At 42.7% G+C, this 26,332-nt stretch overlaps 1 protein-coding gene across 48 annotated transcripts in view; it reads right to left on the bottom strand.

Annotated features, from left to right (window-relative positions):
* LOC129866077 (receptor-type tyrosine-protein phosphatase delta-like) overlaps positions 1–26,332 on the bottom strand; it is a 170,366-nt gene that overhangs the window by 65,224 nt on the left and 78,810 nt on the right. For 12 of the 48 annotated variants that reach the window (XM_055939191.1, XM_055939205.1, XM_055939193.1 and 9 more), the window contains exons 4-14: positions 22,858–23,046; positions 21,616–21,624; positions 20,812–20,829; positions 18,440–18,550; positions 16,910–16,921; positions 14,108–14,377; positions 5,442–6,023; positions 3,527–3,672; positions 3,270–3,414; positions 1,132–1,437; positions 67–260 (exon numbers count right to left, since the gene is read on the bottom strand). In XM_055939191.1, coding sequence (XP_055795166.1) covers positions 67–260; positions 1,132–1,437; positions 3,270–3,414; positions 3,527–3,672; positions 5,442–6,023; positions 14,108–14,377; positions 16,910–16,921; positions 18,440–18,550; positions 20,812–20,829; positions 21,616–21,624; positions 22,858–23,046 — 1,982 coding nt within the window. The remainder of the gene's footprint in view (positions 1–66; positions 261–1,131; positions 1,438–3,269; positions 3,415–3,526; positions 3,673–5,441; positions 6,024–14,107; positions 14,378–16,909; positions 16,922–18,439; positions 18,551–20,811; positions 20,830–21,615; positions 21,625–22,857; positions 23,047–26,332) is intronic. The other 36 variants (XM_055939204.1, XM_055939206.1, XM_055939214.1 and 33 more) reach the window with 14 other exon arrangements.

Genomic DNA, 26,332 nt, shown 5'->3' with positions numbered 1-26,332 from the left:
AGAGAACTTCTCAAGGTGAGAGAACCTGCGAGTTTTGGGCGGAAGGCGGAGGATGAGGGTGCTTACCTGCGCATCGTCAATCAAGATGTCCTTGATGGCTGGCTGTCCCATGGGCTCCCCATTAACCATCCTGACATAGTGCACCTGGTACCCTCGGATCTGCCCGTGCTGCTTGATGGGCATCGGCGAGCGCCAGATGACTTTTATTGACGTGGAGTTGACAGTCTCCACCTCGACTTTACGAGGCGGGCCGCTGGGAACTGGAGGAACACCATGGGATAAAAGAAAGAATGTCAAGATTATAGAGAACCCCTTCTCCCCTTTGAATTTCTGGCCAACTCCAAAGAGCAAAATGCTGGGGGGAAAAAATCTACAAAAGGGGAGCATACGGCAACAAGCACTGTATGATATCAATATTTCAACAATGGCAAGGGAAAAGAAAAACAACCCCAAAAACAGGTCTGACAATTGACCTAATCTGAAAACATTCAAAAATGGGAGTAGTGGATTAAAAACATGGAATAAAAATGTGTTTGTTAAAATTGAAAAGAGGAGCCAAAGGGGATGCTTCAAAAGCTTGAAGCACCCTGCAAGAATTTTGGCTATGAAGCGTGAAGAAAAAGTTAAATAAAATATATATTTAAAAAAATGTTTTATTTTTTTTGGGCCATTTAAAAATATAAACCTTCCCTTTCCACTGTCCATAACTTCACATTTAGTCAAATTCATTTAAAAAAACAGTTAAAATCTCAAGTTTTTTTCTCATACAAAAAAAGACAGTTTGGTACTGGAAGTCAAAGGCCTGAAGTGCTTCGATGCAGGAGAAAATGCCATACCATATGTTGAAATTGAGTATTAGGGGATCAAGGCAGAAAAATACTGACAAAAAGTTAAATGAGCTTTACAAAAAAGTTAGGGCAGTCTGTTTAGTAAAAAAAAAGTTGCACAGAAGTGGTCCAAGTTAGTAAAAGGGGGCTCATAATGAGAGTTGCCAACTTTGATAGAAGCAGGAGGAAGAAGAAGAGAGGGATGCTAGGTCAGAGGGACTGTTGATGCTGTTAGACAGTATCTGAAGGGGGTTAGAGGGCAGACTGGATTTGCAACGGGGGCAGCGGTTTAGGAAAAACATACCATCCTCCTCGGTGCGGATGAGTTGTGGTAAGCTTTCAGGTCCTTCACCCACATCTGTGTGAGCAGTCACTGTCACACGGTATTCCGTCCATTTTTCCAAGTTTTCCAAGAGGTACTGGGCGCTTTCTGGAGGGATGTCGGATATTTTTCGGGTGGTGGTGTCCTCCCCTTCAGTGGCGGCGTATTGGACGGCATACTTAACTATGATCCCGTTCTGTAACTCCGTAGGAGGAGGCCGCCAACTTACCAGGATATTGGTGGAGCTGGGGCTAGAGCACTTGATATCCTGAGGTGGAGCTGAGGGCTCTGATTGGAGGAGTGGATAGGAAGAGGAGCAGGGTTTTGTTTGATTGGATCAACCATTTTAGTTGGGGTTTTGTTTGATTTTGTTTGTTTCGAGGAGGGGTTCCACAGGTTGGTTGAAGTTTTTTTGGGTTGGGATGATGGTGGTGGAAACGAACAAACAATAAAGAAAAGGGAAAGGGAAAATAAATATGACAAAATGAGGACGAAGCACAATCACTGGAACAATGTTTGCAAAGAAGTGGTATCAAAAGGCAATGAGGTTTCACAATCAAGATGAGACAAAAGGCAAAGACAAAAGACTAACACTTTTTCCAACAAGGTCAACTCAATTAATAAAAACACACACAATGAGGATGTATGGATGGGGTTGTCATGAGATAATAGGACACCTTCACAATATGTAACCTACCTTTGTAAATGAAAAATCTGACATTCTTTCCTAAAAACTATTATCACTCTAGGGATTCATATCTTCGGCTTATAACCAAGACTAAGCCCAAATTTCATATAAACTTATCAAATGACTGCTCAGTGAAAGTTGACTTGATCACATAAAATCCTAATAAATTCCAACCAAATATCATACATTTGCCAAGCAGTTACCACAAATCCAAAAACATAAAGGTTGATGCTTAAACTCTAGCACGGTGTAAAAAGTTGTATTGGTCACCAACCTTTCCGAAGCCTGTTGGTTTGTGGTAAAAGCCTGATCGTACAAAAGAGAACTTCCCAAGGTGATATGACTGACTTTTGAAAGTCTCAACACATTGGCATGCAGATATATTTTCTTGGTACCTCCCATCGCGTTAGGACTTTTTGAACTTAATACCTACCTGTTCTCTGCCTTTTTGTCTTGCACAGACCTCCGGTTTATTTGAAATATATTAAAAAATATATTTCAAATCAGTTTTTGAAATGTAATGTTCTATTTTACTAATAGTTTTGTTCTATCTACTAATAGTCAATACACTACTTGTTTGTAATTAGCTTTCAATTTGGTGCCTTGATCAATTTTGTCATTTCAATAAACCTGAGGTCTTATTGTGTGGAAAAACAGTAATTCTCTATCTTCAGTGATACTACTTGCTTTTGAGCTTTCTATGGAATTTGTAGTCCATCCAATTGTTTGTAAAAAAATTGTTAAGGGGTTGGCATCACCAATTATGCTACTGAGAAAGGGAAGCCCGTCTGACCTCCAGATAAAATGGGCAGAATTTTATTTCCATAGAAAGCTCAGTCTCAATACGCAAATACTCTGACGTGGCTTACATGCAAAACCAAGAGACAAGGCTTCCAATAGCGGGATAACATGCATTTCTGTTAATCAAAAACAACAGACAGTCAGATAAATAGGAAATATATTTTTTTATGAATAATTCAAAGCTCTATTTTTGGTTGGGATGTTTTGCACATCAAAGATGTTGAAGAGGAGTAGATTCTGTATATAGTTTGACCTTGTCTGTTGACTTCACAGGAGAGCCCTGGTGAACTCTGTCCATGCAGCCATTTCAAAGTGAAAAGGTGCATTGTCAGGTAGACAACAAAACACACTGTTTCAGCTCCAATCGTTGCAGAACTAGTCCATTTTCAAGGTCATCCACCGCTTTCGATGACATTTATTTTTATTAAGAGTTATCCATCTCTTTCCATGACATTTATTTTTTATCATGTCATTGACCTTTTTTGGGCAAAAGGAATTGGAATTAGCGGATGCAATTCTAAATTGGCAAAGGTAGATGCGTTTGAAAATTTAAGAATATATTTTCTCTCCAAGGAGTTTCCACATCGTGGTAAACTGTCTGGCCAGAGCTGAGATATGGAAGAGGACCTACGTGTTTGAGGGGTTTCTGCGGAGATCTCATTGGTGTAGGCCCCGATACCGTGCTTACTGCGCGCGGCTAGCTGGAAAATATAAGTAGTGAAGGGCTTCAAGTCCTTCAGCAGGTACGTGGTGGTAGGCTCAAAGCTGATGCGTTTCTGTTGAGAAATGGTATGTCATCAGTTCAGAACTTCAAGAAAACGTGTACCATTGGACGTAAGATATATTTGGGCCAGTATTGCTGTTTTTAGAATATGAGAAACCATTTACCTCCTCCTTGTCATCCCCTTTCTTGTACAGAAGTTCATATCCCATGATTTGATTGTCTTGTCCAGTCTGTGCTGGGGCTATCCACGATAGTAGTATGCTTGTTTCAGATTTGGCTTCCCCTTTGAAGTCGGTCGGTTGAGAAGGGACTGGAAAAGCAATACAAATACACATTTGGCCCACTAAACCAATGCTACTCATTGCAACGACCACCATACCACTGCTAAAGGTATTTGACGAGTGCTGCTGCTGGCACTACTGTGGATATATTTTACTACTAATAACATTAGTAGTGACTTGTTATTAATACATTATTACTATTACCTGTGATTGCAACTACCTGTTATTACTATGCAATTACTGTTATTTCCCTAAACAGATACAATTTCATTATATTGGATTAGAAAATAATTTAAGGAAAACAAGTTTAAATATATATGATTGGCAGTCTAAATTATGCTCAAGAAGTATTCAAGGTCTCAAGTCTGATTTTATACTTAAGCAAAAATACAGGCGAGGCCATGTGTTATGATTTTTTTATCATGGCTGGGACGTGATCATAGCCACGGGGCGAAACAGGGTGGGATAGACCACCACAAACATGATAAAAATGTCATAACACATGGACTCGAGTGTATTATTGCTTTTATAAAATGGATTACCAGCATTAAAAAAATCTAGATTATTTCCTAAACCATGAGTTTTTCAACTAAGTGCTATTTTAGGCATTCTCTGGTCATTAGTTCTATTCGTATTGACTGCCATGTAAAGCAAAACTACCCAAGCGCTGGATGATAGTTCCAGAACTTTGCAGGTTGCTATGACAAACAAAAATTAAATGTTTGCTATGGAGGCTCATTCCCCACTAGCCAACTAGCCAACCACACAGCTAACACAATCACTTCATACTGAAGCTGGAAAGACAGCTAACTAGCTGCATTTCATTTCGTTTTACCTGTCTCTCTATTTACTTTCCTTTGTATATATCAATAAAAATGATGCGGATTCATGATTTCGAGTGGCTGAGAAAAGCTGCCTGCCTGAATTTCAATATTACAACGATGTTGCAAATGTCGGAGATAATGTCTAGATACTTTTTATAGTGATCAAGTTTACAAGTTGAATGTCTGGGCAGATGAGACAGTGGATCTGTAAAAGTAGTAGTAGTAGTAGTGCGTTGCTAGGTAACAACTTAAACAATGGCACGTTTTATGAATGTACTGGACATGTGTATATTGTGTAGTATATCACAGGCAAGATAGGCTCTAACAATGGGAATTCCAAACCACTTGTTGTATAATTAAGCAATAATGCCCAAGGGGGTGTGGTATACGACCAATATACCACGGCTAAGGGAAGTTATTATGCCCTTAGCCGTGGTATATTGGCAATATACCACAAACCCCCGAGGTGCCTTATTGCTATTATAAACTGGTTACCAACATAATTAGAGCAGTAAAAATACATGTTTTGTCATACCCATCGTATATGGTCTGATATACAGCTGGCAGACTATCAGCATTCAGGCCTTGAACCACCTAGTTTATAATGTTTAATAAACTATGATTTTTGTCATTCAGAATGCCAAATGGAAATTGCTTGGCACTCAAGAGCAAGTGCGTGCCAAAAAGAGATTTCAAATGTGTTTACTGCTGTGGTCAAAAACAAGGATACTTTTATCTGACTAAAAAGACTGAGTGAGTGATGTGCTTTCCCAGAAAGACACTTGGCTGTCAAATTAGCCCGGTGATATTCTCTCCTTTGTAGTTAGATGATTTGTTTGTTTACTCATAACTCACAGATTGCGGAGCTTCAGCTTCTACAAGAATTTATAGCCCAACTCATATACAGTTAACATACTTGTCAATTTAAAGGCTTTGGTCCACAAAAACACACATAGGCCACACACAAATCTTACCTCCCGTCTTGGCTATGATCTGGAGATCTGCAGAGAGAGGTCCATCACCCACGGACGTGTAGGCCAGGACCTTAATGTAGTAGGTCTTATTGGGGATGAGGCCCTGAATGGTGAGGAAGTTTGATCCACGCACTATCTGCTTCTCCCATGTGTTGACTTGCTGGGCAGAGTCCATGGTGTAGTAGACACGGTAGCCCATAATTTGCCCGTTGGCCTCCTCTGGTTCGTCCCAGTGGATAATAGCCGTGGTGGCGCTGAGCATACGACCCCTGACCTGCCTGGGCGCCGTGCTGGGCGCTTGCTCAGCCGTCTTGGCCTCGATGTCCTCGCTGGGCGGCCCACGCCCGATGTTGTTCACCGCCAGCACCCGGAACTCATAGTCCGAGTAAGGACTGAGGCCGCCCACACTGTAGCGAGTGGTGGCCACGCCGTCGATCTCCTTGTATGTGTCCTCTGAGAACTTGGACTTGTGCTGGATGATGTAATAGGAGACAGGCTCAGGGTTGCCTGAGTCCCACGTCAGCGTGATGCTCGTGGCCGTGCGCTCCGTCACCACGGGAATACCGGGAGGCTTGGGCAATGCTGGAAAAACAAACAGATAACATTTGTAAGGGATAATCAACGAGGGGCTATACGTTCTATGTATTTCTATCCAAGATGGCGTGGCAGTCAGACGTCTTTGTCCTTGGTCTTGTCGTGTCCCATGTATAATTATTTTTCTATCTTTTTCTTCGCATGTCTTTTTAAATATTTTTCTAAACCTCAACTTCAAAATACTCTTCTGCAATCCGCCTCACCCAATATGGTGTGGATCTGTTTTATTCTAAAGTATTTTTATTTACCTCCGAACCAGAATCCCCCAACAGCAGCTAGCCAGCTCACTAGCTACTAGCTAGTAGTCAGCTATCCACTGATAGCGGTCCTCAGCTAACCGTTAGCTCGGAAATCTCTCGCCAGTTTGTACAACGCGATTCAAACCAGAGCATACCGGACCTATTTTCTCTCCATATCCCCGGATTCCTACTGCAAGCTCTAAACCTTTTCACCTGGATCATCGCAACTAGCTAGCTGCAATCCGAGTGACTACTCCTGGCTAATGTCACTGTCCCGAAGCAAGTACCAATTAACCTGGAGCTAGCCCATGCTAGGCCCATCACCCGGCTAGCTGAAAAGGCCCATTTACCACTCCTGGGCTACAATACCCGGACCCCTTCTACTGCCGGTACGGGGCACGGAACCCCGCCGATCCTTCACGACTGGACTGCCGACATAATCTGCTCGAAGGTGTACTCAACTGGCTCCTACGTCGCGACGTTCCCTGAATGCCCATCTGCTAGCCTGCTAGCCGCGGCCCGCTAGCTGTCGAGAGCACATCGGACTGTTAGCTAATAGGCCCATCGGCCAATTTCTCGGGCCAGTATACCTATTTTGCCAATTGGCCTGGGCCCCTTTTACTCAACGAAGCCCTGCTTATCCTTCACGACTGGACTACCGACGTAATCTGCCCAAGGTTTTTTTCCCAACAGGCCCCTCCGTCCCCTGAATGCCCATCTGCTAGCCTGCTAGCTGGCCACTGTACCTATTTTGCCAATTGGACATGGACCCCTCTGCTACTCAGAACCCTACTAATCCATCACGACTGGTCTATCGACGTCACCGCACGAGGAGGCTAAAACAGACTTTCCTCCGTTGCGACGTCCCTCTATGGCCCTTCTGCTAGTTTGCTAGCCCCGGCCTGCTAGATTTTATGAATTGCCGTGTCTCCAGCCAGCCCAACCACTCACTGGACCCCTATGATCACTCGGCTACGCATGCCTCTCCGTTATATCAATATGCCTTGTCCATTACTGTCCTGGTGAGTGATTATTGTCTTATTTCACTGTAGAGCCTCTAGCCCTGCTCAAGATGCCTTAACCAACCATTTAGTTCCACCTCCCACATATGTAGTGACATCACCTGGTTTAAACGTCTCTAGAGACAATCTCTCTCTCATCGTTACTCAATGCCTAGGTTTACCTAAAATGTACTCACATCCTACCATACATTTGTCTGTACATTATGCCTTGAATCATTTACATTTTACATTTAAGTCATTTAGCAGACGCTCTTATCCAGAGCGACTTACAAGTACATACATTCATACTTTTTTTTGTACTGGCCCCCCGTGGGAATCGAATCCACAACCCTGGCGTTGCAAGCGCCATGCTCTACCAACTGAGCCACACGGGAATCTATTCTATTGCGCCCAGAAACCTGCTCCTTTTACTCTCTGTTCCGAAAATACTAGACGACCAGTTCTGATAGCCTTTAGCCGTACCCTTATCCTACTCCTCATCTGTTGATGTAGAGGTTAATCCAGGACCTGAAGTGCCTAGCTCCACTCCTATTCCCCAGGTGCTCTCATTTGTTGACTTCTGTAACTGTAGCAGCCTTTGTTTCATGAATATTAACATTAGAAGCCTCCTCCCTAAGTTTGTTTTATTCACTGCTTTAGCACACTCTGCCAACCCAGATGTCCTAGCCATGTCTGAATCCTGGCTTAGAAAGACCACCAAAAACCCTGAAATTTACATCCCAAACTATAACATTTTCTGACAAGATAGAACTGCCAAAGGGGGCGGTGTTGCAATCTACTGTAGAGATAGCCTGCAGAGTTCTGTCTTACTATCCAGGTCTGTACCCAAACAATTTGAGCTTCTACTTCTAAAAATCTACCTTTCCAGAACAAAGTCTCTCACCGTTGCCGTTTGCTATTGACCACCCTCTGCCCCCAGCTGTGCCCTGGACACCATATGTGAATTGATTGCCCCCCATCTATCTTCAGAGCTCGTGCTGCTAGGTGACCTAAACTGGGACATGCTTAACACCCCAGCCATCCTACAATCTAAACTTGATGCCCTCAATCTCACACAAATTATCAATGAACCCACCAGGTACAACCCCAAATCTGTAAACACGGGCACCCTCATAGATATCATCCTAACCAACTTGCCCTCCAAATACACCTCTGCTGTTTTCAACCAAGATCTCAGCGATCACTGCCTCATTGCCTGCATCCGTAATTGGTCTGCGGTCAAACGACCACCCCTCATCACTGTCAAACGCTCCCTAAAACACTTCAGCGAGCAGGCCTTTCTAATCGACCTGGCCCGGGTATCCTGGAAGGATATTGACCTCATCCTGTCAGTAGAGGATTCCTGGTTATTCTTTAAAAGTGCCTTCCTCACCATCTTAAATAAGCATGCCGCATTAAAAAAAAATTGAAACAGGAACAGATATGGCCCGTGGTTCTCTCCAGACCTGACTGCCCTTGACCAGCACAAAAACATTGTGTGGCGTTCTGCATTAGCATTGAATAGCCCCCATGATATCCAACTTTTCAGGGAAGTTAGGAACCAATATACACAGGCAGTTAGGAAAGCTAAGGCTAGCTTTTTCAAGCAGAAATTTGCATCCTGTAGCACAAACTCAAAAAGGTTCTGGGACACTGTAAAGTCCATGGAGAATAAGAGCACCTCCTCCCAGCTGCCTACTGCACTGAGGCTAGGAAACACTGTCACCACCAATAAATCCACGATAATTGAGAATTTCAAAAAGCATTTTTCTCACGGCTGGCCATGCTTTCCACCTGGCTACCCCTACCCCAGTCAACAGCCCTGCAACCCCCACAGCAACTCGCCCAAGCCTCCCCCATTTCTCCTTCACCCAAATCCAGATAGCTGATGTTCTGAAAGAGCTGCAAAATCTGGACCCCTACAAATCAGCCGGGCTAGACAGTCTGGACCCTCTCTTTCGAAAATGATCTGCCGAAATTGTTGCAACCCCTATTACTAGCCTGTTCAACCTCTCTTTCGTATCGTCTGAGATTCCAAAAGATTGGAAATCTGCCGTGGTCATCCCCCTCTTCAAAGGGGGAGACACTCTAGGCCCAAACTGCTACAGACCTATATCTATCCTACCCTGCCTTTCAAAGGTCTTTGAAAGCCAAGTTAACAACAGGTTAACAAACAGATTACCGACCATTTAGAATCCCACTGTACCTTCTCCGCTATGCAATCTGGTTTCAGAGCTGGTCAGCCACGCTCAAGGTCCTAAACGATATCATAACCGTCATCATAACCGATAAGAGACATTTCTGTGCAGCCGTATTCATCGACCTGGCCAAGGCTTTCGACTCTGTCAATCACCACATTCAATCACTATATTCTTATTGGTTTCTCAAATGATTGCCTCGCCTAGTTCACCAACTACTTCTCTGATAGAGTTCAGTGTGTCAAATCGGAGGGCGTGTTGTCCGGACCTCTGGCAGTCTCTATGGGGGTGCCACAGGGTTCAATTCTCAGGCCGACTCTCTTCTCTGTACACATCAATGATGTTGCTCTCGCTGCTGGTGATTCTCTGATCCACCTCTACGCAGACGTCACCATTCTGTATGCCTCTGGCCCCTCTTTGGACACTGTGTTAACTAACCTCCAGACGAGCTTCAATGTCATACAAGTCTTCCTTCCGTGGCCTCCAACTGCTCTTAAATACAAGTAAAACTAAATGCATGCTCTTCAACCGATCGCTGCCCGCACCTGCCCGCCCGTCCATCCAGCATCACTACTCTGGACGGTTCTGACTTAGAATATGTGGACAACTACAAATACCTAGGTGTCTGGTTAGACTGTAAACTCTCCTTCCAGACTCACATTAAGCATCTCCAATCCAAAATCAAATCAAGAATCGGCTTCCTATTTCACAACAAAGCATCCTTCACTCATGCTGCCAAACATACCCTCGTAAAACTGACCATCCTACCGATCCTCGAATTTGGCGATGTCATTTACAAAATAGCCTCCAACACTCTACTCAACAAATTGGATGCAGTCTATCACAGTGCCATCCGTTTTGTCACCAAAGCCCCATGTACTACCCACCACTGCGACCTGTACGCTCTCATTGGCTGGCCCTCGCTTCATACTCGTCGCCAAACCCACTGGCTCCAGGTCATCTACAAGTCTCTGCCAAAGCCCCGCCTTATCTCAGCTCACTGGTCACCATAGCAGCACCCACTCGTAGCACGCGCTCCAGCAGGTATATCTCACTGGTCACCCCCAAAGCCAATTCTTACTTTGGCCGCCTTTCCTTCCAGTTCTCTGCTGCTAATGACTGGAACGAACTGCAAAAATCATTGAAGCTGGAGACTCATGTCTCCCTCACTAGCTTTAAGCACCAGCTGTCAGAGTAGCTCACAGATCCCTGCACCTGTACATAGCCCATCTGTAAATAGCCCATCCAACTACCTCATCCCCATACTGTATTTATTTATTTATCTTGCTCCTTTGCACCCCAGTATCTCTACTTCCACATTCATCTTCTGCACATCTACCATTCCAGTGTTTAACCTGTTGGGGATGGGGGCGCTGTTTAGACTATTTATGCTAATGTGGCTAATTTTTTAAACGGCTTCCCACAAAATCCTTGATCGTACAATATGCATATTATTATTATTATTGGATAGAAAACAGTCTATAGTTTCTATAGGAGTTGAAATTTTGTCTCTAAGTGGAACAGAGCCCATTCTACAGCAATTTCCCTGACATGGAGTCAGATTTGAGAAATGTTGGCCACTTTTCTGAAGTCAGTTAAAAGGGCACTGTCGTTGCTATGACTATACGGACACTTCTTACGTCTTCCCCTGGATGCCTTTACGTGATGACGATTCCAACGGGGTCGATTGCTCGTTCACAGGCCCTACAAATGAAAAAAACCTTTAGCTAGCAAGTCTTTTCTTGCTGCGTAACGCGCGTGGAAGACACCGACCCTCTCCTGTTCCAAGCGTTAGTTTAGCCTGTTATATTTCTCCGGTCATCTTTTCACTCGTTATAGGAGTTACAAACATCATAAAGTAGTTAATTTAAAGCGTTTTATAGCAATTTATATCCGTTTAGTGCGATTTTGGGACATTTATTTTTGCAACGATGTGAAAAGTTGGGCACGCTTTTCAGTTCATCCCGAACGTAGTTGACATTTCCACATGGCAAGAGGACAGCTTTCCACCAAAAGACGATTTCTCCCAAGAAAGGATCCTTTGCCCAAGATACTGATGGAAGAACAGCTCAAGGTAGGACATTTTTATTATGATAAATCGTGTTTCTGTCGAAACATTTTAGTGGCTTAGGACGCCATGTTTTTTGACGTAGCTTCGCTTGGCGCAAACTGTGTTGAAAAGTAAGGATAAATTAAAAAATGTAATAACGCAATTGTATTAAGAATTAAATTGTCTATCAATCCCTGTCCACCCTATATTTTTTAGTCACGTTTATGAGTATTTATGTATAAGAGTAGATCACTGTCTAAGTGGCGCAAGGACAAATTCTGACCAGCTGAGTTACATTTCACATTGTCTAACCATGATTTTGGTGGCTAAATATAAACATTTTCGATCAAACTGTATATGCATGTTGTAATGTGATGTTACAGGAGTGTCATCGGAAGAATTCTGAGAAGGTTAGTGAAAAAATTAATATCTTTTGGCGATGTTGACTTTTATCGCTCACTTTGGCTAGAATCAATGCTGGGCTGCTAATTGCTATGTGCTAAGCTAATATAACGATTTATTGTGTTTTCGCTGTAAGACACTTAGAAAATCTGAAATATTGTCTGTATTCACAGGATCTGTGTCTTTCGATTCGTGTATGCTGTGTATTTTTACGAAATGTTTGATGATTAGTAGTTAGGTAAACACGTTGCTCATTGTAATTATTCTAGTCCATTTGTGATGGTGGGTGCAATTGTAAACTATGCCATCTACCTGAAATATGCACTTTTTTCTAACAAAACCTATCCCATACCATAAATATGTTATCAGACTGTCATCTAATGAGTTTTTTTGTTGGTTAGGGGCTATAAATATCTTAGTTTAGCCGAATTGGTGATGGCTACTGGTGTTGGTGGACAAATAAAAGATGGTGGATTATGCTAATGTGTTTTTAGGTAATAGATGTACATCTTTACATATTGTGTCTTCCCTGTAAAACATTTTAAAAATCGGAAATGTTGACTGGATTCACAAGATCTGTGTCTTTCATTAGCTGTATTGGACTTTAATGTGTGAAAGTTAAATATTTTAAAAATATATTTTTTTTGAATTTCGCGGCACTGGTTTTTCAGTGGGGGGGGGGGGGGTGTGCCGCTAGCGCCACGCTGATCCTAGACAGGTTAATTGCTATTTTGTAATCACTTCGCCACCATGGCCTATGTTTTGCCTTAACTCCCTTATCCTACCTCATTTGCACACACTGTATATAGACTTTTTCTACTGCATTATTGACTGTATGTTTGTTTATTCCATGTGTAACTCTGTGTTGTTGTATGTGTCGAACTGCTTTGCATTATCTTGGCCAGGTCGCAGTTGTAAATGAGAACTTGTTCTCAACTAGCCTACCTGGTTAAATAACGGTGAAATAAAAATAAATGTAAAATAAGGAATGACGTTTTATACCATGGCTATAATATAACACATTTGCCACTAGAAATGGGTTAATTTGCCGGTAGAAATGGGTTCAACATCCACTGAAGTAGCTACCAAGTTCACTAGATAGCTACAGTAGTTACCGTGGTAATGAAACAAACAGACTTGCTAGTTTAGCTAACCATAGCATCAGTCCTAGCTTGCTCTTATGAAAATCGTAGTTAACAATACCAATACTGTTTTCTATTTGACTTTTGCTTTCAAAAGCAGCTCAAACAAAACATGTAAAAATTAACTATAGCCATTGAATTCTACCGTGCAAATATACTGTGCTTTATAGGGAAATAATGCATGCTCTAGAATGCCCTTCAAGCCAATCAGAAAGGAGTATTCAACAATGCCATGGTATAATTAAGTGATAATGCCAGAGAAGCCGGTGTTTGGAGGATTTATTGGCAATGGTGTTGTTAGCCCCAGACGAAGTATTAGGAAGGTGTTCTTAATGTTTCGTACACTCAGTGTATACATTTTTTACCTTGTATTAATATGCCACATCAGTGCATTGTAACCATATTTGAACTCTTGTTAAACAGATAAAAGGCCAAAAGCCCTGGAAGCTTCTGTTAACCAGAGAATTCCAATGTGTATCTCTTAAATAATGTAGTGGGTTAATTTATTGCTTTAATACCTACACCAGTGACATGAGTTGAAAGATATGAGGGCAATGGACTCTCTTTATATGCCATCTCAATTGTAAAATTGGGGGAAGTTCCTGGCAGCCTTGGTTATATTGTGACTAATATCCCTCTGTTATGTCTGGGAGAAACAAAGCCGTGTGTGTGTGCGTGTACTTCTGTATGTTGGTGTGTGTACACGAGGACGACAATCTGGAATCTCTCTCTCCCTGGTATGCATTGGAGGAGATGCTTACACTCTGATAAGTACCCTGCCTACTGAGAAGACCAAACAATACCCACTATGTTGCACGCACGCATGCACACGCACACGCACACGCACCCACACACACGAACACACCACCAACAGGGATATAGAGCTCTGGCGTTTAACTCCCCTGGTTGTGAGATAAGCCTTTCACTGATTCTCAATCTAGCATCTAATCCACTGAGGCTGGCGTCAACACATCCCAGGCTTTAGGAACCCTCTTCCTGAGGCCAACAATACGTGACAGAAAGAAGTAAACATGCGTTACCTTTCACCGTGATCTGCGCCACCGCCTCGATGACCCCCAGAGTGGACATGGCCACGCAGGTATAGTTGTTCGACTGGCGGACGTCAGTGAGCTCCAAAACGTTTCGTCCAATGGGCATGTCGTCCTCGGGCGTCAGGTCTTCGGCTCCCAGCATCCATTTGACGTAGGGCATAGGGGAGCCCACCGCCACACAGGTGATGTTGACACTGCCTCCAGGCATGATCTCGTTGTCCGTGGGAGGGATGGAGAACCGCGGGGGTACCCGGCGCACTGAAAAAGACAAAAGGCAGCGGTAACAACTCGTACAAACCGCACAAGGCCAAAGTTTCCCATCAACGGCCGAGAAAAAAACACACTCATAAGTTTACAGTATACAGACGGATAACAAAAATATTTACATTTACAATACAACTTGCCCAAAATTGTACTTTTATATCTAATGTAATATATTTAACACAGTCCAGGCCTCAAAAATGGGACTAGCTACAGACTAATGATTACACAAACACCATGCACAAATGGTACCATCCATACAGACATAAAGAGAACAGCACAGAGGAACTGGAGCGTCGACAGCATGGCAGAGTGAAGTGTACAAGAGAACAACTTCCATGCTGTGTTCTTCCAGTTGATGTGAAGTAAATGTGCCGCGTCACATTCTCACATCACACATACTACGGCCCGTGGTGGGAACACATCCAACTACGTACATGGAATAGAGTGCAACTCTGCTTCTCAGATTAAAAAGTGGATACACATTCCAAAATAACCATGTTCGAGTATAAACAACAAGAAAAAACATATCCAAATTTGATATTGAAAAGAAACAGCATCCATTATGAGGTAAAAGGTTGGAGCTTGCCGTGGTGGCTTGGACTCTCTGTCATGCACACAAGCACATAGCTGGCTTAGAGAGGCAACCATGTTTGGGAATGGGAAGGAGAGAGGAGGATTGAGGGGAGAAATTGTAACAAAAAAAACAGATTTCAAACATGGGGAGGACGGTTAGAGTTAGGCTGGCAGGAGGGAGGTAAGGTTTAGGCTGGCAGCGTCGGGTTTCTGGGAAATTAACACTACTGGCTATTATTAAGCTAGAGTTGCTAGGGCAGGACGCATTTCCAGTGTCACTGGACAGATTAGGGGAAGTGCAACAGTATGACAGGACAGGACAGGGATAGGCAGAGGCAACTCAACACAAATCACAACGTTTTCCGAGGTTTAACTAAGTTAACCACATACGATTCAAACACACCATATAGGGTAAGCATATTTAAGGGACAGGGGCTGGGGCAGGTACAGAGGGGGAATGGGTTTGGATTTTTAAAAAAATGTCTAGTGAGAAATTTCATTAAAGGAATGAAGTCAGTGTTACTGCTTATAGTACTCAGAATGAATATAGGTCCCAATATGCCAATCTTCTTTGATACGCAGATGTGTAATGGTGGGAGAATTTGGGGAATGCTGTTTGCTCTTCCATGCGCCTTGGAAAGATTAATCACTCAGGTGCTTTGGCGGTGAACCTCGGTGATACTAATAAAGGGTGAAACACTCCCATCGTCCCAATCACTTTTAATTAAAATTAAACAAGCTCCTCTCCAATATGGGGCACAAAAATGAGCCTTGACTAATGTAATGGCAAGAGCCATTGGGTATTCCCGCAGTATGTGGTCATTAATATACATTAACGTGATGTGATGTAAAACTGAGCGCTAGCTAAAATAGCATTGTTTGCTAATAGCATTGTTTGCTAAAGCTAAAAGCCTGCATCTACATGTAGAATTAGCTAATGTGTTCAACCGCCATCACATTTAATACAGCACATTCTGCTAAGCAGATTGTGCCTCTCCAGAGAGAAGGAATCTCAGAAACTACTACTTGCATTATTAAATACAACTTTTCACTCGCTTCATATTTAATTAATATCCAATTGGATCCTGCTCCCCCATGACATAATGTTATCATACTAATTTGAATATCATTACATTTGTCAAGTCTTGCAGCTAATGCTCCAAATACATCATTCTTTCATGAACGCCTCTGTAGGAAAAATCCTTTGCAGAGGCAGCGTACGTCTCACAAGGCTAACAGCTGAGCGCTAAACCTCGCCACTGATTATAACAAAGGGGAATTTAGCTTATAGCTTTTAAAACCTGTCTTTCTCTGAGACTATGATGAAGAGCAGCAGAGGGAAAATGTGCATCCAGTCTTAGCTAGGCAGGCCGCAGAGCGTGGCAGCGCTTCATTCCAGGAGCCTGCAGTGATGGAGGACACCCTTCCAGCTCCGGTGCTGCGGCTCATGTTGCCGCTGAGCTTTTTTGTGCCGCCTGCCATTGTCACGCCGTTGGCCTGAGTAACCAAACAGGAACACTGACAAGCTAAGGACACCGATGGGCAAGGGGCAGGGGTGGGGCTAAGAGCAGAGGGGAGGTGGGGGGGATCTCTAGCTTGAGCATAAACAGGTCACCATGCAAATACTCCCAGAAGATGCAAATATTATCCCACACCCTCCCACCACCCCAAAGATGCACATTTCCTCCCACGACATGCACCACTTTTTGGACAGTCAAGCATCGTAGCCAAGACCAAGGGCATTCTTCATGGAAAAGATGAACTGAGAAACTCAGCAAAAACAACAGTAGTAATACAAGGCTATCGGTAATATAAATGATAATGAACCAAGAAGAGAACAAAATGAGAGAGAAAAATTGATTTGATTTGTATTCTTGAGAATTGTGTTTTGGAAGGTTGCAATAAATTAGTTTATTTAGTTTCAGTTTTGTATAAAAGTAAAAACACACCAACCTTCTCGCAGCTCTGAGGGATGTAGGGGGTTTGATGCAGAACACAATGAAATGAGGAAAGGAGAAGGAAACAAGGGAGACACAGAGAGAGTAAAAAGGCCATGTTCAAGGCGTTCAAACTGCTACGTAAAAAAATTGAAGGACTTCCTGTCACATGGGGACAGGGAGTCCGCTGCATTGCCCTCACACCCTGGTTTAGAGGCAGAGGTCCTATAGCACCAATTAAAAATGTTAAGCATTTTCAGTGCTGAAATAATTTGCTATGTTTAGCATATCATATAATCCTGTCCCAGTCATGTGGTTGGCTTATATCGAGGATTAACATGCTATATGCAGGTTGGGTTTTACATACAAATGTTCTGCATGTTGAAAATATGAGCAATACAAAAAGTAATAGTATGATATCCAGAAAGTCATCGCTGTACATTTATTTGGTCAATATCCACTTTAAGTTTGTTCCAAAATCAATTAGTTCATTATTCAGTATTCTAGGTATTGTCATTGATTGTGTTTTAAATTGATGATCTGTGATGGCACTGCAAACCACAAGGCTCGGAAAGAATCATAGATCTTAGTTTTTTAAAGAAAAATACCTACACCTGCCAGTTAAAATATTCACACAAAATGTATGAAAAACTATTCCATTTAATATGAAAAAAAGAATATTCATTACGTTTAACAACTGATCTATATGAAAAGGTAACAATGGACACGGCATCACATAAGACCTTCATTTTATCAGTAGAGAATTTATAAAAAAAACACACAATAACATTTATTCCACTGGACTTCAACTATGTAATGTGACTTTCACATAGACAGTTCATGACAATTGGAATAAAGATTTGTAAGAGCTCAAGAAGGTGATATGAAAGCCAGAATACACAGTGTTACCTATCAATGAATTATCACGTAAGAAAATCAGCAAATAAATGTATGTGCTGATGCTATCAACACTAGCATAGACATCAAAGTTGTTGCAATTTTCAGCCCGGCGTTAAGATTAAAGATTTAACGATAACTACATACAATTACTATTTAATATAATCTCAGCACTTTTAATACTGTATTGACAAAGAGAGATGAGAGTTAAAGGTGTCCTTCCAATGTTGCTCAAAAGAGAAGAAAAACAGAAAGATCAGAGAGGATCTGCTACTATGAATAGAGGGGATTGGTGGAGGGATTGTCCACCCATTTCCCCTCAAGGTACATTTAGGAGAAAAAGTCAATTAGTAGGTAAACACACCAAGCAGTCAAGTCATTGGAGTTAGATTAAGGAAAAAAAGAACAGAAAAACAGAACACAGAACACACAGGTTCAAATCAGTGCAGGTAGGTCGAATAGAACAAAACAGCCATACTTACAAGCACCTCATTGGACATGGACCTCTGGACTGGATCAGTAACTCCAGTACCCAGAATTACCCAGTTTCAACACCAGTTGTACTATAATATACCGTACCATACTATACCACTTCCATTTTTTTCTTCCAAAGATGAATATTGTTGTTGTTTGATCATTGTTTTCCTACCTCTAACGTATAGATTGGCGGGGGCAGAATAGCGAGTTCCATCGTTGTTAGTGGCGACGCACTCATACTTCCCCTGGTCGGACTCTTCGCTCTGCTCAATCTGGAGGGCCCCTGCGTGGGAATAGAAGATAGGTGCCGGACACCATTGGTTAAGTGTCTGCCATTTTGAATTGAGTTGCCAAACATAAAAAAACGTGCTTGTTGTAAAACTGCTCAGGGGCCAACATGTCATTGGGGCCCCGTCACTTCTAGACTTGCTCTTTTAGTCTGCTCAGGGGCCAACATGTCATTGGGGCCCCCTCACTCCTAGACTTGCTCTTTTAGTCTGCTCAGGAGCCAACATGTCATTGGGGCCCCCTCACTCCTAGACTTGCTCTTTTAGACTGCTCAGGAGCCAACATGTCATTGGGGCCCCCTCACTCTTAGACTTGCTCTTTTAGACTGCTCAGGGGCCAACATGTAATTGTGGCCCCCTCACTCCTAGACTTGCTCTTTTTTTTAATCGATGAAGGTACAGAGTAAAATCGGCTACCATTGTAACTAGCGTAGAGGGATTTTTTGTATCTGTAGGGATCATTTGCAGACGATAGTTCACTTTCCCATTGACCAACACAACCATATTTGTTGAGCAAATAGGCATTCTTCTTGTAACTTGACAGATTTTCCCCTAACATTCCCCTAGTCTGATGTATTAAATGTGTGACATCTTAATTACATTTATTCTGTCATTATTAACAAAATACATTTGAATTATAGTAATCATGGATAGTTGCAGTCGGATTGCTACAATGTCAGGCCTACAGAAATCTTAGGGGAAAAAAAGGACATTTAACAACCATTGAAAAATATTGAATATTTAACATTTACCTCATTATTGACTTCAGTGGATACAAACAAACCTACATACATGTTGCAGGGTCTAAAAAGGCACTCAACTTTAAGGCCAGTGTTAAAATATGTCATAGTATAGCTCGACTTTGAGGGATAGGGGCAAGCCCTGCAATGTACAACATTTCACTGGACTGTCAATATGGGAATGAGTGAAACTGCTTCAAGGAAGCATGGATCAAACAAAAGAGGTTTACAGTATACAAAAGTAGCATAACAAGGGAGGACAATTAAAACAATAAATTTGGGTATGAATTTTAGCATATTTAATCACAGATCCAATATCAATCAAATGATTTAGGACTTCATCCAGTCAAAGTTGGTTAGAAAAATGCAGCACTTACAAAAAACGGGGGGGGAAAAATGCCGCTGAGATATGTTAAAAAAATACTCATCATAATATCGTATTACAAATATATCACCCTCTGTCACAAAATGTTTGACATGCAGATGTTTTCCAAAGAGCAAGAAATGTATGTCGGCACAACTTACAACCTTTTGACAACCCTTAGCTGAAAAATAAAATGCAATTGTATTAGAAGACAAAATTCAAAATTATGGCCTTGAGCCGACAAGAAGGCAACCAACCACTGCGTTAGCTTGTGAAAGCTACAAAAGACACCCATAAAAATCCACCAATGGGATCCGCAGTGTGGTGTCATATGACCAGGGGGAAAATGGCTTATGCATCAATCACTCTCCAACTCCCAAATGGCAAAAATGGACCTGCCAGGTCCTCGCCTGACTCAACTGTTTGCAATCCCCAAAACCTTGAAGAATAAAAAAAACGTCAAAAAGTAAAATAGCCTTCAAACCCAAGAAAAGTAAGAAAAATAGGTGAAAGAGAAAAAAGCACCCGGAGAAACTTTATCAAAAAAGTAGTTGTTTGGGCTTTTTTATATTTTTTTTTACAGAAGGTACAGGAGAGGAAAGCAAATAGAAGAAATAAAAAAATAGACTTGCAAAGACAGAAAGAGTTCTTTGGGAGAAAAAAGCAGAGAAAGGCAATGTTGTCTTCAGCATGCCTGCGTGATTCCACAGCATCTGTGCATCATTTTAGTGCTGAACAAGAGCAGCTAAGGGGGAAAAATGTTTGGTTGTTTTAGTTGGACAAAAAGAGGGACACATGAGTCGCTATGGCCAAAAATTAAACAAAAAAATGAAATAAAAATTTGAGTTCGAAAAAAATAAGTTGTCATTGGATATGCTTCTTTGAGCCAGAGCAAGCATATCACAACTGAGTTTTTTTGAAAAAGGCTCTTCAAATCAAAATTCAAAGGAGGAAGTAAAGCATAGACAAAAAATGGAGATTGGATGAAGTCAACGGAACAGGACAAATAAAAAGGAAAGTCGATAATGAGAACTAAATGGGATTTGGAGTCGGGAAACAGGACAAAAATGGAGGCGGACGGGCGGATGGATGGGACGACAGCAAGAATGAAGTTGCTTTGTTCATTCTGTGAACGTCAGTTCAGCACTCTTACCTCTTATTGGTGTACCACCTGGGTGGATAATATGAATGCAAATAAGATTAGAAAGAAGAAGCATTAGTACGAGAAGATAGAGTCTGGGGGCTTTGGAAGAAGAATCAAATTAGACTTATCAGAGTACGTAAATACTGAGTACTAGAGGAAAGAGAAAGAAGAAAGAGAGAGGGATAGAAAGAGAGAGAACTCTACTCTATTGGTTAAAAAAAGACAGGATTCATCATAGGAAGGTATCATAGGTCAGAGAAGGTCAGAGAACTTGTGCAGTGGTGTGCCTCAGGGGAGCAGCCATTTTGGAAGTGGCATGGCTTCTGAAGACCATCTACTGAAGGGAAGGCTTGGAGGAGTTGGAATATGAGAGGGAAGAGACTCGTTTAAGAGACTTGGAACCCTTTAGCTTGACCTCATAGTAATCGTTAAACATCTGCTTAAATCTCTATAATGCTAGTAGGCTTTACATGATTGAGTGAGTGGGTAAGTGGGTAAGTGGGTGAGTGGGTGAGTGATTGAGTGAGAGGATACCATACAGTGAGGCTAGATAGGTAGGTTCTATTACAAAGGTGGTGGATATGGCATATACTGGGCTTAAGCTGGGTGAAATGTGTGTGCTCTTGAAAAGGTGCCTGTATGGCTTATAGGAAAACTTTGTGGGGGGGGGGGGGGGGTATATGTGTGTCCACTAGGGTTATCTTTGTGTCTACACTAACTGTTAGTAAAATGCATGCCATGCATTTTATTAATAGTTATAACATGAAGAAAAATTAGTGGGGAGTGAAGTGTGCTTCAGAACTAAGCACTTACCAAAGGATTCTGTAGATTTAAATACGGAGAGAAGAAAGACAGCATAAAAATATGATTATATTCCTTAGGTTTAGTTACATGTTTTTTTTTTTTTTGTCAGAGTTAAATCTTTATCAACTCTACGTCACAGGAGAATGAAAGTCGCAAAAAAAAAGTGTTAATTTACACAGTTTCTGTTGACAACAGGCAAAGGAAGGTTAACAAGACAATTTAACAAAGGACAGCTGTGGAATCTGGGAAGACAGGTGGTCAAACATAGAAAACTAAGTGTACAAGAAGTATTTGAGAAATCTTAAAACAGCTTGCTATTAGCAAATATTGCTAGCCAAACTACGAGTTAAGTAACGATAAGCATATATAATTTCTAATGCTAAATTAATATCAAAAGGAAACTTTGAATATTCAGGATGTGGAAATATTGGGAATAAGCCACAGGCATAGGGAAGCGAAAGCTGGAGTCTACGCGGAAAAGCATTGAGTATATCCAGAGAGAGTCAAGGGACTGGGAAAGCTAGACACAGGTCTCACACACTACTGTGGCTACTTATGGCTGGAAAACATTCCGGAAGGAAAAGTTGCCTTCATCGAAGTTAGGTTAGCTTTTCTTTTCTGATTTAGTACAACTGTTAGTTTAAAAGGACCTTTTGTTGTTAAATCACAACCAAAAGGAGAAAGAATTAGAAAGGAAATTGTATAAATGTCTGCCTGTTCACTCCGTTCATCAATTTTCTCTTGCCGCCTTAGAAAGCAACTAAATTGCTAAAAACCATGGGTGCTCCTTTGCACGTTCTGAACGAAGCCCAACGTTGAATATTAATTGTTTAAGAGAAATCAAGTAATAAAAACTGAGGAAATCAAAAGAAGAGAATGGATCCGTCAAACACTGCACCGGGGCAGTCAAAGGGAATCAACTAAACCAAAAGAAAAGAAACTCGTCAGAAGAACAGTCACAGCAGTGAGCAATGAGAGAGTCAGACTGAAGCGGCAACAAACATGGAGATAACCGACAGAGCCATGACAAAACCGGAGGCAGGGGTGGGAGGAACAGACGAGACACACCAGGACACACACAGTTGAGGAGGAGGAAGCAGCAGTAGAAACAATGCCATTACCTACTAAATCATTGCCAAAGAAGAAGAAGAAGAGGAGGAGGAGAACGAGAGACCAGAAACGGAAGGGATTGGGGTGCAAATATAAGATAGTACTCCCGGTTTATATCCAGTGGCGGCAGTGACACCCTACCTGATCTGAGCTGCTTGATGCGTCCATTGTTGTTGGTGGTGTTGACGGGCAGGAAATCTTTGAACCAGGAGATATCTGGGTCAGGGTTGCCGCTGGCGGCACAGAGCATGGTGGCCGTGCGAGTTCGCTCTACCACTTTCAACTGGGGGCCCATGTCAATGGTGGGGAAACCAGCAGGCAGTTGGTCCTCTGTGAAAACCAAGAGGAAACCATAGCTGTGAGCTCATTGAGTGCAAGTGAGCGGAGTGGGAGGGGGAGAGAGCCAAAGGAAGACAGCAGACAATCACAATCAATAGGAGATTAGAATCAATAAGAATGTGTGTGTGAGTGGGAGAGCGAGACAGACAGACAGACAGACAGACAGACAGACAGACAGACAGACAGACAGACAGACAGACAGACAGACAGAGACAGACAGACAGAGAGAGAGAGAGAGAGAGAGAGAGAGAGAGAAAAAGAAAAAAAGAGAGAGAGAGAGAGAGAGAGAAAAAGAAAGAAAGAGAGAGAGAGAGAGAGAAAAAGAAAGAAAGAGAGAGAGAGAAAAAGAAAGAAAGAGAGAGAGAGAGAGAGAGAGAGAGAGAGAGAGAGAGAGAGAGAGAGAGAGAGAGAGAGAGAGATGGAAAGTGACATATTGAGAAGTGTATGCGTGCACTGCATTCATAGTATTGTCAAGTTCTGAACAGTTATTCAGTGACATACTATTTTCTGATTCCATCCGAGTTATACTTTGCATAAAACTTAAAATAATACAAAATAACATGAAAATTGAGATTGAACATTTACATAACCACTAGTCACAATATTCAGCAAAGCTCTGGATTTTTTAAATTTATTATTATTTATTTTAAAAAATTATCTGTCGGGCCCAGCCGCGAACTCAGGCTCTAGGTGTAGTTAATCCGACACCTCTCTGCGTAGTCATCGCCATTTTACCTGCTGTTAGCTGATTAGCTGCTGTTGTCTCACCTGTTGTCTTAGCTAGCTCTAACCAAACAATACCTGTTATTACTTTATGCCTCGCTGTATGTCTCTCTCGAATGTCAATATGCCTTGTATACTGTTGTTCAGGTTAGTTATCATTGTTTTAGTTTACAATGGAGCCCCTAGTTCCACTCTTCATACCTCTGACACCTCCTTTGTCCCACCACCCACTCATGCGGTGACCTCACCCATTATATGTTTCCGGCTTCCGGCTTCCGGCGCCGACCGAGATGGCTTCGCGTTCCTTGGAAAATATGCAGTATTTTGTTTTTTTATGTATTATTCCTTACATTGGTACCCCAGGTAATCTTAGGTTTCATTACATACAGTCGGGGGGAACTACTGAATATAAGAGCAACGTCAACTCACCACCGTTACAACCAGGAATATGACTTTCCCGAAACGGATCCAGTGTTTTGCCTTCCACCCAATACAATGGATCTGATCCCAGCCGGCGACCCTATGTGACGCCGTAAAAGGGGCAAACGTAGCGGTCTCCTGGTCAGGCTTCGGAGACGGGCACATCGCGCTCCACTCCCTAGCATACTACTCGCCAATGTCCAGTCTCTTGACAATAAGGTTGATGAAATCCGAGCAAGGGTAACATTCCAGAGAGACAGAGATTGTAACGTTCTCTGCTTCACGGAAACATGGCTAACTCAAGAGACGCTAACGGAGTCGGTGCAGCCAGCTGGTTTCTTCACGCATCGCGCCGACAGAAACATACATCTTTCTGGTAAGAAGAGGGGCAGGGGTGTATGCCTTATGATTAACGAGACGTGGTGTGATCATAACAACATACAGGAACTCAAGTCATTCTGTTCACCTGATCTAGAATTCCTCACAATCAAATGTCGACCGCATTATCTACCAAGGGAATTCTCTTCGATTATAATCACAGCCGTATATATTCCCCCCCAAGCAGACACATCGATGGCCCTGAACGAACTTTATCTGACTCTTTGTAAACTGGAAACCACACAACCTGAGGCTGCATTCATCGTAGCTGGGGATTTTAACAAGGCTGAAAACAAAACTCCCTAAATTCTATCAGCATATCGATTGTGCTACCAGGGCTGGTAAAACCTTGGATCATTGTTATACTAACTTCTGCTACGCATATAAGGCCCTCCCCCGCCCTCCTTTCGGAAAAGCTGACCACGACTCCATTTTGTTGCTTCCAGTCTACAAACAGAAACTAAAACAACAAGCTCCCTCGCTCAGGTCTGTTCAACGCTGGTCCGACCAATCTGATTCCACGCTTCAAGACTGCTTCGATCACGCGGATTGGAATATGTTCCGCATTGCGTCCAACAACAATATTGACGAATACGCTGATTCGGTGAGCGAGTTCATTAGAAAGTGCATTGACGATGTCGTACCCACAGCAACGATTAAAACATTCTCAAACCAGAAACCGTGGATTGACGGCAGCATTCGCGTGAAACTGAAAGCGCGAACCACTGCTTTTAACCAAGGCAAGGTGACCGGAAACATGACCGAATACAAACAGTGTAGCTATTCTCTCCGCAAGGCAATCAAACAAGCTAAGTCCCAGTATAGAGACAAAATAGAGTCACAATTCAACAGCTCAGACACAAGAGGTATGTGGCAGGGTCTACAGTCAATCACTGATTACAAAAAGAAAACCAGCCCTGTCGCAGACCAGGATGTCTTGCTCCCAGACAGGCTAAATAACTTTTTGCTCGCTTTGAGGACAATACAGTGCCACTGACACGGCCCGCTACCAAAACCTGCGGGCTCTCCTTCACTGCAGCCGAGGTGAGTAAAACATTTAAACGTGTTAACCCTCGCAAGGCTGCAGGCCCAGACGGCATTCCCAGCCGCGTCCTCAGAGCATGCGCAGACCAGCTGGCTGGTGTGTTTACGGACATATTCAATCGATCCTTATCCCAGTCTGCTGTTCCCACATGCTTCAAGAGGGCCACCATTGTTCCTGTTCCCAAGAAAGCTAAGGTAACTGAGCTAAACGACTACCGCCCCGTAGCACTCACTTCCGTCATCATGAAGTGCTTTGAGAGACTAGTCAAGGACCATATCACCTCCACCCTACCAGACACCCTAGACCCACTCCAATTTGCTTACCGACCCAATAGGTCCACAGACGACGCAATCGCAACCACACTGCCCTAACTCATCTGGCAAAGGGAATACCTATGTGAGAATTGCTGTTCATCGACTACAGCTCAGCATTTAACACCATAGTACCCTCCAAACTCGTCATTAAGCTCGAGACCCTGGGTCTCGAGCCCGCCCTGTGCAACTGGGTCCTGGACTTCCTGACGGGCCGCCCCCGGGTGGTGAGGGTAGGTAACAACATCTCCACCCCGCTGATCCTCAACACTGGGGCCACACAAGGGTGCGTTCTGAGCCCTCTCCTGTACTCCCTGTTCACCCACGACTGCAGGGCCATGCACGCCTCCAACTCAATCATCAAGTTTGCGGATGACACTACAGTGGTAGGCTTGATTAC

This window comes from Salvelinus fontinalis, chromosome 11 (genome assembly GCF_029448725.1).
Source record: "Salvelinus fontinalis isolate EN_2023a chromosome 11, ASM2944872v1, whole genome shotgun sequence".
Taxonomy (NCBI): Eukaryota; Metazoa; Chordata; class Actinopteri; order Salmoniformes; family Salmonidae; genus Salvelinus; species Salvelinus fontinalis.
The sequence above is the reverse complement of the archived record's forward strand: the minus strand, read 5'-3'. Positions and strand labels throughout refer to the sequence as shown.